General features: G+C 29.7%; 1 protein-coding gene across 1 annotated transcript; it reads left to right on the top strand.

The window, feature by feature from the left end:
- The first annotated feature begins 8,643 nt into the window (after positions 1-8,643).
- LOC110620928 lies at positions 8,644-12,406 on the top strand. The gene is made up of 4 exons (XM_021764879.2): positions 8,644-8,749; positions 9,218-10,624; positions 10,725-11,700; positions 11,958-12,406. Exons 2-4 carry the CDS (start codon positions 9,476-9,478, stop codon positions 12,209-12,211), a joined length of 2,379 nt encoding a protein of 792 aa, XP_021620571.1. The 5' UTR covers positions 8,644-8,749; positions 9,218-9,475; the 3' UTR covers positions 12,212-12,406.
- Positions 12,407-12,635: the final 229 nt, after the last annotated feature.

The following is a 12,635-nucleotide window of genomic DNA, read 5'->3' as shown; positions in this document are numbered from 1 at the left end:
GAGAGAGAGAGAGAGAGAGAGAGAGAACCCTTGAGTTCAAAGATAGGCAGAGAAAAGAAGAGTTGAAGTCAAAGGAATGGGTCCAATTTGAAGAGGTCATTGGTCCCAATCTGAAGTGAATTATTATGGTTCATAAAGATTATTTTCACTTTCCAGTGATGGTTAGGGAGAGTTAGATATAAATCATGACACCTCACCTTCCCTAATCTTATATATTCATTCTATTATTTTAGGAACCTTAAAGAAGGGTTAAAGACTCAAAATCCCAAGGCTATACTATAATTAAGGGTTATTCATTTTATACATTTCTTAAACATATTTCAAACACTTTCATTTATCAGAAAAAAATTATTCAAAATGCGCTTCTATTTATTTTTTAATTATTAATAAAATATATTTTAATATATTTTTTAAAATTAAAAAAATTAATTAGTGAATTTTTTTATTGGCTTCTATTACCTTTCAACTTTTCTTTTGAATCAAAAGGTAACCCATTCACTTAAACAATCCTCACATGGCACTTTTGTCTCCTTGGTCCAACAAATTTTTCAAGATATTATTTTCTCCAACCCTACACAAAGCATATAGATATATATCTAAAAATAAGGTGATGAACTTTAATAATAATAATAATAATATCTTAAACTTTGATAAAAAAAAAAATCATCATGTTCAATCACATATATCTTTTATGATTGCAATTTTTTCATTATCCTTTTCCCAATACAAGCTATGGTCCAAGTCTCTTCCTTCAATTATAGAATCAAAAGACTTGTGGGTAGCCAAGTTTTGTTTGGCATGTGAGAAAATTAATGGTCCAATTTGCTTAGATAATTATGAATCCTATAAAAATAAAACCAAAAGATAAAGGTCTAACAAAGCTTCTAAGCCCTTTAATCTAATACTAAATTTAGTGTCAAATAAGAGATTAGAAAAAAGAAAAGAAATAATGGGATTTTATTTATGGGCGAAAATTTTATTATATGAGGTGATAAATTTTTTATTTTTATTTTAATAAAAATTTATTATATTAAAATTAAATTGTATTCCTATCGAATCGATCTGTTAAGAGATAAAGTATTTTCAACGAGTATTTACTCTATCTATGAGAATAGAATATTCAATCTCATCTGAAAGAAAAGAGTGTTTGAATTACAATATTCGTTAGTTCAATCGCGTTTATATAAAAATAAAATATTTAAATTTAATTTATCAAATGGAATTTAACGTCATCCACAGTGAATAGTAGTAAATTTTAGATACGATATTATTAGTTGAAGAAACTTTGAAATAGTACATGCATATGGTTGTTATTGAATTGGACAAGTCCAGTCTCCTGAGTCCCTAGGTGGGGGAGGGGAAAAGAAGAAACCCATGAGTTGCTTTTGGACATAAGATAAGAGATATGATCTCTTGACTCTATGAACTAAGATATGCACACACAAATTAATTTTTATTTAAAATTAAATTAATTTTTTATAAATACTAAAATTTTAATTTTAAGTCGAATCGATATAATCACCGTTTAGTTAAATTACTCTATTTTTTTTGTAGAATTTTTTCTATCTTAAATTTAAGTCACCAATTCCTTATTACATGTTATAGCATATTTCAAGTCAATACAAATATTTTTTTTTTCTTTTTCTCCCTTATTATATGAAATTTCCTTTTTTTTTTATTTTACTTTAATTATTGAATATATACTTTTAATTTATTATTTACTTTAATTATTGAATATATACTTTTAATTATTTCAGTAGTATTAAAATTTTTCAGATGTTTGTATCTATCACTTTTTTATATATAAATTAAATATTTAGAATAAATATCAAATGTTAATAGAATGGTAATAATTCATAAATTTTTTGAAATATTTTTTAAATATTATTAATTTTGATTTTAATTATATTTTTTAAATATTATTATTAATTTTAATTTTATTGATTATTATAAACCACAAAAACAATTTAAAAATTTTTATAATTAAATATTATTTAATATTAATTTTCAAACAATAAGATAATAAAATGAATCTGTATAATCTTAAAATGATCATCTTTCTAATTATTTATTTATTAACCATGTTATTTTGTATGGAAAAAAAAGAAGATATATAATGAAATTAGGTGAGAAATGAGAAAGAAAATATTTATTTTTTTAACTATAGTAATCTAAATTTTTTTATAATACATGAATGATTATAGTGATATTAAATTGAGTAATCAAATTGAAAATTAATATTTAAAAATTTAATGAACTAAAATTTACAATTGAAAAGAATCAAAAGAAAATTTTTGACCAAATTTGGTCTCCAAAAGTCAATAAATTAAATGAGGTGGTATAAAAAAAAAAATTCACTTGTTATTAGCTTTAGAATTATAATATATGCATGGAGTTGAAAGTAGAGCAATTTTTCAAATCATGTAAAAAATAAAATTTATTTTTAAAATCATGCAGGATCCGAAAATATTTTCGGATCTTGTGTGTCAACCAACTGAGTTCGCCAATCATAGTGGCGAACGCAGTGGTTTGCCACCAATGATGGCGAACTTTATGATGTTCGTCACTTATGGTGGCGAACTTTATGATGTTCGCCACTATGAGTGGCGAACTTTTCTTGGGCTTCCAGCGTGGCTTGTTCGGCACCCAACGTGCCGAACAAGTCACTTAAAGCTGCAACGGCTAGTTCAGCACTGGAGTGCCGAACTAGCCAACAATTTCAACGGCAGTAATGCCGGCCAGCGACCGCTCCGTTTCCTACTCGATGTCCGGTGGATTGCGCAACGGTTGCGCATTCGCCGGATGTTTAAGCCAACGCCGGCGCTCTCAAGATCTGCGGAATTGCTAAAATCTCTCTTTGATCTCGAGACACCCGGGTTGTGCACGGCTGCGATCTTCATTGGCGACAGCGACGATGGGACGCGACTGTGAGGGCGGCGGCGGCCAGGGCTTCTTCCTGAGGAAGAAGATGCCCAAATTACTATTCTGTCCCTGAAGAAAAAAAAACTTTTTTTAAAAAATAAATTATTTTATTTTAGTCTTTAAATTAAATTTATGTAAAATAATTTTATTTTAATTTTTATTATTTTTGTTATATATGCATATTTAAAAAAAAATTAAATAAAAACTTGGTGGAAAGAAATTATTTGTGTTGGAGAAGAAGATTTGCTGGAGATGAAGGCTGTGATGGAGAAAGAGAAGAGAAGGCAGGAAGATTTGCTGGAGAAGAGAAGGGCTGTGCATGCAAAGCCGCGTGGCTGTGCATGCACACATGTTCGGCACCAATGGTGCCGAACATGCCGCGCTGCAGCCATGTCAGCAGACGTGGCACGCAACCAATGTTCGCCACTATGAATGGCGAACATCATGAAGTTCGCCACCATTGGTCGCGAACCACTGGGTTCGCCAGTAGAACTGGCGAACTCAGTTGGTTGACATACAGGATCCGAAAATATTTTTGAATTCTGTATGATTTTAAAAATAAATTTTAATTTTTGCATGATTTGAAAAATTGCTCTTGAAAGTAGAACTATATAAAAGCGAGCTGGTGGGTGTACAAGTTATCTATTTTAACGCTCAAATCAATAAATTAAAAAATATAATAAACGTAAAGAAATGCTTATAACTTAAGCATTGTAAGAAAATAAAATTAAATATAATATTTTTTAATAATGTAATAATAATATAGTTAATTGCTTGATAAGGGATTTCGTTAAATTAACTGGTCGATAATTCTGTGATTACAGACGTAACGAAAATATGTTGGATTGTGCCTACTAACGATAACTTTATACCGAAACTCAATATCTTCAAAGAAGAACGAGTTCTGATGAAAAACTAAGTATAACAGTGTCTAGCTCTTTTTTTCTTTGAAAATTACGCATTCACTTTCATTCTTATCACATAATTTTATTTTATGGTGACAACTTATAACTTATTTTAAGTAATTGTAGTATAATATCACGTATGAATTTTAATGGAGAAAAATCTTTTTCATAATCATTAGCTACTAGCAAAAACCTATAACTAGAAGTTGGATTACAAGAGCTTTTAGCGTATTATCAAATGTTAAACATGAAGAATTTTTTGGACTATCGGATTTAAAAAGCCAAAATTTTATATTTTTCGTAATTTAAGTATAAACTTTTAATTTTAAATGATAAAAGTATATTTTTTTAATTTTATTATAATTAATAATTAAACACTTTAAATTAATTTTGATCAGAATTAAATCATATCATCTATCTTTATTTACTAGAATTATTTTTAATAATTAATAATTCCATATTATTAATTTAATTAATCATAATTAAGGAGCTAATTAAACATACTTTGCTCACATAGAACTTCCAATTTGAAAATTTAAAACCCTAAATCATATTGAAATAAATTGATCGTGTGTTATGTAATAGTCACACTCCCATGTGACGCATACCAAAACTCACACTTAATTATAATTAACTAAATTAAAATGTGTAATTATTTATTATTAAACAATTAAAAAATAGTCCACATGACATAATTTATCATTGGGCAAAATTAATTAAATATTTTACTATAATTAAATTTTACCATCCAAAATTTAAAAAATTAAACAATAATCATGAAAATAAGTAAAATTTTAAACTTTTATATCTAATAAATCTTTTTTTTTTTTCATAATATCTGCCGTTTGATCTTCTGTTTTTTGGGTTTTTTTTGTATCCATTGTCCAAAATGATTACGTGGAGGGATTAGGAGATTAATTCTGTTAAGTAACTTTGATTAGAGTGATTCAGTTCCTTCTCACCCTCTGCCCTATACTAGCTACTAGCTAGGGTTAGGGCTTCATTTTAAGTCTCTTCCTTGATTCAAATTCTTTTCATGAAAGAAATGAAATTCAGCATCTCAGCAGCTTTTCTTTTCTTGCTTTTTTTTTTTTTTTTTTTTTTTTTTTATAGAAAAGCAAATGAGGGACATAATGAAGGACTTCATCAGGATTCTCTAATAGACATCATGATGGCTAAAGGCTTAAGATGCTTAATTTAAAATATTCTTAATATTTTATCTAAATTAATTAAAAATTTAATGAAAATATTTCAACTTAATTATAATCTATACTCTCTGTATTATTAAAAATAATATATTATTGTAACTAATCGATTCAGTTCGATTTTTTTTATTAAAATTAAATTAAATTAAAATAATTAAAATTTTTAAAAATAAAAATCAAATCAAATCTAATGAAAAAAAATTAAAAATTAAACTAAAATTTTAAATCGAATCGAGTTAAAATAATCAAAATTTTTAAAAATAAAAATCAAATTAAATGGAAAAAATTAAAAATTAAACTAAAATTTTAAATTAATTTAATTCAATTAATTTTTTTAATTTAAATTGAATTCTACCAAATAAATAATTAATTTACTGAATAACTAAAAAGAAGGGATACGGTGACATTTTCAAAGGAAGAGATTGGATCTGAAAACAGAATGCAGGCCCGTAGAATTTCTGAAACTGAGAATTTGCCCCCCATTGCACAACCCACCACTTATTACCCACAAGCCCATACTTCACGTTACTTGACTCATTAAATTAGCTAACTCAAAGCCTTCATTTTCTATTTATGCACTCAAATATTAATGAGAATTAAACTAAAAAAATAGATGATCTAATTTTTTCATCACTTGTTTTCATCTTGAAAGAATTCAAATAAATTTGATGTTATATTAATACCAATCTCACAATTTTTCAAACTAAATATTTATTTAAAATTTAAATACAAATATAAATATAAAAAATACATTTAATTTAACTATTAGATTACAGCCGATAATTAGTAGTTGATAATTGTTATTATTAATTGATATAAGAGCTTAGTGTCGGGTAAAATTTTTTTTTATTGCACTTATTCGATATATAAATTAATTAATAAGGATATATTCATATATTTAATTTTTATTAAAATAAATATATAATTAATATCGATGTGATTGAAGTAAAATTATATCGTGATTGGTCAATCTGTAAAAAAGAGAATATAAGATAGTTGGCGTCTACAGCAGTTGATCTGATACTTAAATGAGTGAATTTAAAAAAAGGCGAGTGTAATGAATAGTTTAAAATTCAAAAATAATTATGCAAAAATGTATATCTTGATCATTGTGTTTATTAATTTTTATACTGTAAAAAAATACAGTTGGTTATTAAATCTCTTGAAAATAGGGATCTACTGAAAATACAACTGATATCCTTAAATAAATAAGGAATCTCGTAATTATAAGTGAAATAGAAATCTATTGAATTGTATACTATCTTATTTTATAACGAGAGTTTATAACCTGTTTTGGACAATTATTACGAGATTGATTATATATGCAGTTTGAAATTAAAATTTTTAGCATTAAACAATGTTTATGAACGGCTCTAATTATATAACTTTTCTAATTGTAATAATTTAGGGAATGTATCAGCTAAACAAAAGCAAATTGATGAGTTTATTAAATAAATATAAAGCAATTGTTGGATATGAAACCTCTAACAGCTGCATATCTCTAATCCAAACATACCCCACGGCGGACGAAAACGAAAACAAGAGAGTGACCATTACAAATATCTTCCCTTAAACTTAACTTCCAGCCATTTAGCTTCTCAAGCTTCAAATCCATCTATATGTATACAAGAGCATCTATTGCATGCAAGCCCCATTAAAGCAACTGAAATACTGACCTTTCCATTTTGGCGAGAAAATAAGAAACTTCGTACTAGGGTTGTCAAAGGACAAAGCTTTGTATTATGAAAAAAAAAAAAAAAAAAACCCAAAATCAAGGGCAATTAAAGAAAAATTTATTAAAAACTAAGATGAAATATGAGGAAGGTTGATGTCCAAATCTAACCTTTCCAAAAATGGCAAAGAAAAATCTTTTTAAAGAAAAAGGATTGGGAACTTTTAAATAAAAGGAACATAACTTGCAAAAATGATAATTTTCAAATGCAACATCTTTTCAAATGATTACAAATTATTAAAGATAAATTTTTTTGGCAAGTAAAAAAATAATTTAAATGAATTATTGTAAAATTATATAAAATTTTAATTTTTTTAAGTATATTGAAATTAAGGTGAGTCGAATTCAATAAAATAAAAACCAGTGAATTTAATTTTTCAATTTAAATCGACTTTAATTTTAAAAATTTTAGCTTATTTTTATTGAGTTTATTTATTTTAAAATTAAACTAAAATAAATTATTTTAGCGTATAAAAATATGTGATTATTGTTTATAGCTTATTTTTTATGATTTTGTTATAATCATAGTTGGCTAGGGATGAGTTCGCGTCGGCATATTGCAAATTATGTTGCCTTTTAAGGTTATAATTTGGTATTTGATTAAATAGAGATTTAATTGTTTTTATAAAATGAGAATTAAGGATTGGAAGGATAAAATTTGAGAGTTCTCAAGTTTATTCAAATACACTTATTATCGGACTAAAATTATGAATACAAATAAAGATTTAATTGTTGATTATTTTTTTTAAAGAATTATGAAATTGATAATTAATTAAATATCGTTGCCTTCTTTTTGGAAAAAACTGTTTACAATTATTAGAATTTTTCTTATTATATTATATGGAAATGAAATTGTTTGAATTTAATTTTTTTATTTGATTGTGTTTTTTAAATCCAATAGAATGGGGAGTTCTCTCTACCTTCATTAATCCGTATTTATTTATTTATTTATTTTAATTTTAGTCACATATTTTTATTTTTTTTAAATAAAATTAAAATTAAAAGAATAGAATATAAAACTTTTTAAATTTATTCAAATATACTTATCATTAAATTAAAATTTTTTTTCACACAATAAAATTTCGGGAGTCATAACTGTCTTTTCTACCATTACTTTCTCTGTGGCTATCGATATTTAATGCGGATGAAGATTATCTCATTCCCTTTCAAAGTTGGGACTTGTTTTTAGTCTAAATTTGGAGATTGTAACTTGGTTTGGATAGTCACATAAACCTCTTTGCGAACTTGCAATTAATTCCATACACTGCTCGTATGGCTACTTCCTTTTCAAGCGATGATGATAGGACTGAGGTGGTTGGCCGCGATTAAGTTGGAAGCTTTTAGAATAAAGTCTTCTTAGTGGCTGAGTTGAATGGTTTAATTATTGTATAGATTATTTGGTTAGACTGAATTGTTAATTTTTTTTTATTTAATTTTTTTTTTATTATTTATTAAAATCATAAAATACATTTATGAGGGTTGCAGATAAATAATTAAATTAAATTAAATTAATTAAGTTAATTTAATTTATTTCGATTTTATTCTTAATTTTAATTTCGTTCGATTTTTATTTTATTCTGACGATTTCTTAATTTTGTGCAATTTTATTTTCATTCGGATTTTTACTCTGTTGATTAGTCCTTGCACGAAATTACAGTTAGAACCAGAAAAAAAAAAAAGAAAAAGGAAAAGACAGTGGGAATGGGGCATATCTCGAAGGATATTTTGGTCATTTGCTAATAAATCCACCGATGAGGTGGCGAAGTCGCTTACGCCACAAAAGTATCAACGTTCACCAATCGCCATATCCCAATCTGACGATTTTTATTTAATTTCAAATTAAAATAATATTTATTATATAAATAAAAATAAAAATAATAAAAAAACGACTGCGGCATCAAGAAACGCAACCACCGAAACGAAAAGAATAAAAGTAGTTTCTATATTTCGCGAAACATTTTCAACTCGTTTCTTCTTCCTCTCAGGTACCAAATCCCAGCCCTCCCATTCCCTCACTCTTTTCTCTCCGTAGATTTTCTATCTCTCTAGCTCGCTTTATACGTATTTGTATAATTTTTGAGCTTTGTATCGAAACAATCGATTCCGGTTTTCTTAAATTTTCTTTTTAAAAAAAAATTTTTTTTTTCGGACGTTGGAGGATTTGAATGATTAATTTTATCGTCATAGTATGTTTATATATGTTTTTCCTTCTCTTGAAGCAAATTAACGTGGCTCCTAGTCAAAGGGAGCTAAAAATGGTGATTTTAGGAGTATATTTTTGTTTTTAAATTTTTTCTTGGTTAATTTAAAGTATTTTTATTTCTTTTTGATACATCGGAAATCAAGTAAGAGCATTTTTAACATGGACAATTTTGAATATCTTGAATTTTGTGATCTGGGTATTTCTTGTTTTTGATTTTTTGTCGGCTGTTTTTGGATTTGTGTTATTACAGATCGGTTACGAGAAAGAATTGGTAAATAGGGACAATTTCTTTGCGAGATTACTCTGTATTAATCATATAACCTCATTTGAGTACAACCTAAGCAAGAAAGAAAGTAAAGCGAATTCAATAAGCTGGGGATTTGCTTCGATGCGATTTGATTTGGTATAGCTGTGTGAATTAAGAATTTTTGTAATGGTATCTATTGGGTTAAAACCTGGGGCTTAATATTTGGGTTGCTGGTCTTCTCTTTTTGTGCGTGCAAAATAGATGGGAAGAGGAGGGAGGGTGAATTATAAGAGAAATTTTAAAAGTAGGGTTAGGTCTAAAGACAAGGATTCTGATGATTCTGATGAGGACTATGTGGTTGAAGCTGAGGAAAATCCAACTGATGGTGATTCATATAATTCTGGGAATTGTTTAGATGATTATTCATCAGAAGAGAGTTTTGATAGTTTTATAGAAGAGGAAGAAGAGGAAGAGGAATTTAGGAATGTTGTTAGATCCAAAAATATCAAGGGTTCACAACCAAATGGGAATATTGGGGGTAAAACTTCACAGAAAAGAAAAAGGGTGTCTTATGAGGAGGAGGGAGATGAGGATTATGTTCATGAGGGGGACGATGATGATGAAGATGATGATGAATTCACTCTAGATGATGATGATTTTCTGGATGAGGATGAAGAATTGACAGCAAAAAAGAAGAGGAATAACATGAGAGTGGGCAAGAGGAGGACTGAGAAAAGGGGATCCAGGCGTGGTCCAAAGAAACAGAGGAAATCTAGGGTCTCAAAGAAACCTTCAGTTCAGAAGGGAAGAAAGAATCGTAGGTTAAGGAAGAAAGAAAGATGTAAATATGATGATGAATATGATGTTGATTTTATAGATGATAGTGCAATCATAAGAGAAAAGAGCAGCGAAAATTCAAATGTGAGGAGGAGGAGGAGATATGTCATGTATTCGGATTCGGATTTTATGCCATCTGGATCATCTGATTATGAGTTTACAATCTCGGAGGATGAGAGAGAGCAGGTAAGGGAAGCCAGCAAATTGTATGGAGAACTAAAGACTAGTTTGAGGAGTTCATCGTCTATAAAGAAAATTCAGCAGATTGGGGATTTATGTGAACAAGGAAAATCCATTGTGAGAAAAGGCAAGGAGAAGGTAAAGGAAGTAAGAGCAGAGGTAGGAAAGCAGGTGTGTGGAATTTGCCTTTCGGAAGAGGATAAAAGAAGATTACGGGGTATCCTGAACTGCTGTGATCATTATTTCTGCTTCACTTGCATCATGGAGTGGTCAAAAGTAGAGTCGCGTTGCCCTTTGTGCAAGCAGAGGTTTAAGACAATAACAAAGGATGGAAGAACAGCTGTGGGAGTTGATCTGAGAAACATGGTAGTAGAAGTACCCAAGCGTGATCAGGTCTTGTTTCTTTCTTCCTATTGCTTGACAGTTATTATTTTCATTTTCTTTTTTTCTTTTTCTTATTTCCTGTTTTGGATTGTATTATTGTGTTATGTAGGTCTATCAGCCATCAGAGGAAGAAATAAGGAACTTTATTGATCCATATGAAAATGTGATTTGTACGGAATGTCATGAAGGTGGGGATGATGGCCTCATGTTACTCTGTGATCTCTGTGATTCACCTGCACATACCTATTGTGTTGGTCTTGGGCGGCAAGTTCCTGAAGGCAATTGGTATTGTGATGGCTGTCGACCTGTTGCTCTTGGATCCTCAAGCTTCCAAACTCAGGAACTTTTGCCTGATCAGAGGACAACAAGCAACACGTTTAATAGGTCATCTCTTGTTTCAAATAATGGAGACGATTTAGACCCCACTTTAGATTCGTCACCTTGTTTAGCATTCGCTCAAGTAGTTGGAAATTTGTCATCTCCCAGATTTTCCTCTGGGGATGTTCAGGCAGCTTCTCCAGTATCTGGAGCAGGGGCGCCAACTCTATCAATGAGACGTCACATACACCGCCGTATACAAAATATCCTTTCGATTAGCAGAATGTATAACATGGGTAGCAGAGCTGGTGACGTTTCAGCTGCCAACTTGTATAGTGACCCTTCAATGCCTCAAATTGATCAATGTAGGGAAAACGCTATTCAAAGTTCCAGGACACAAGAAATGGGGTCATTGCAAAGTGCATCCTTTGATGTGAGATTGCATGACCATCCCTCCTCTTCATTGCAAAATGGCGATCTTTTTGCTATTAGTTCAATCCAATTGAGAACACAAGCAGTTCATGATCCTACTATTACAACTATTGATAGGTCTGTCAATTTAACATTATGGCCTGAACTCACTGGGATCAACTCTGCATCTTGCCATGATCAGTCCAATCAGGGCAACAGCAGGCCAGGCATTGTATCTGAAGTTAATTTGGTACCTCATAAAGCTAGAGAAGAAAGTCAATTCTATGTGGTAAAGGAACAATTGCAGTCAATGGTCAAAAGCCACTTGGGAAGCTTGTCTCAGGGCATTGATTTAGGTATCTGAAAAACTGGAATCTTTTTGTCAACTGTGTGATTTCTATTTCATCATCTTATATGTGTAGTTCTCCTTATGAATTAAGCTATGGGAATTCAAATATACAAGGTTTGGATGGTCTTGGAAACAAGCTTGAGAAGTTTCATGAATTCTTAGTAGTTGGTAGCCCTTCTGTTTGGAAGCATAGTGAGAGTTTTGTTGTTTACTATGTACTGGTATTCTGGGAATGCTCAAATAGTGCTATTTCTTGTGATGCAGGCCATGATACTTTCAAGGAAATTACAAGGAGTTCTACGCATACCATCTTAGCTGGTTGTGGTCTTGAGCACAAGAGGAGTGAAGTCCAATTTATGCCCCTGCCATCAATTTGCACCCATGTTGAGAGGGTGGCTGCTGGACAGACAAGTATAATGAAAGGTTTATGCTTATCTTGTTTTGATTCTTTTGTAAGGGATGTAGTGAAGAGGATCATGGACACAAGACTGCCTCAGTGGTTAAGTTTAGGTCTCTAGTCTTTGACACAATTTTTTTTTTTGCACTGTTTTTTGTTAGTTTTTAGGCAATCATTTATGGTTAAGTTGTTGATAGATATCATATAATTTTCCAACATTGAGCATTGAAGGCCTCTATTCTTATTTGATCATGAAACTAATTGTTAAGACGAATTCATAATGTTTTTATTACTGGGTCCCTTTCTTTCTCCTTTTTTCCACTCTCTAGTGCAGTTTGTCTTTATATGAAAGGTTGTCGTGGATTTCAGTTTTGTTCTCGGTTTATGACAGGATCTCACTAGAATTAGGTTCATTGCTGTTTTATTCCACACTCATGTGGTTTAATGAGATCATTTGTACTTTATTCCATTTGAATGTGATAGAAGAGGGCATTGCATTGGTTGGAATTGGATAGTGAATCCAATAAGTTAACATTTTTGTCTAT

Source organism: Manihot esculenta, chromosome 8, assembly GCF_001659605.2.
Source record: "Manihot esculenta cultivar AM560-2 chromosome 8, M.esculenta_v8, whole genome shotgun sequence".
Classification (NCBI taxonomy): Eukaryota; Viridiplantae; Streptophyta; class Magnoliopsida; order Malpighiales; family Euphorbiaceae; genus Manihot; species Manihot esculenta.
The sequence above is the reverse complement of the archived record's forward strand: the minus strand, read 5'-3'. Positions and strand labels throughout refer to the sequence as shown.

Bases quoted from the DNA above. Each gene is read 5' to 3' on its own strand.
- LOC110620928 (XM_021764879.2), top strand. From the start codon at position 9,476: ATGGGAAGAGGAGGGAGGGTGAATTATAAGAGAAATTTTAAAAGTAGG. The intron at 10,625-10,724 runs GTCTTGTTTCTT...TGTGTTATGTAG, and splicing joins AAGTACCCAAGCGTGATCAG to GTCTATCAGCCATCAGAGGA. The intron at 11,701-11,957 runs GTATCTGAAAAA...CTTGTGATGCAG, and splicing joins GTCTCAGGGCATTGATTTAG to GCCATGATACTTTCAAGGAA.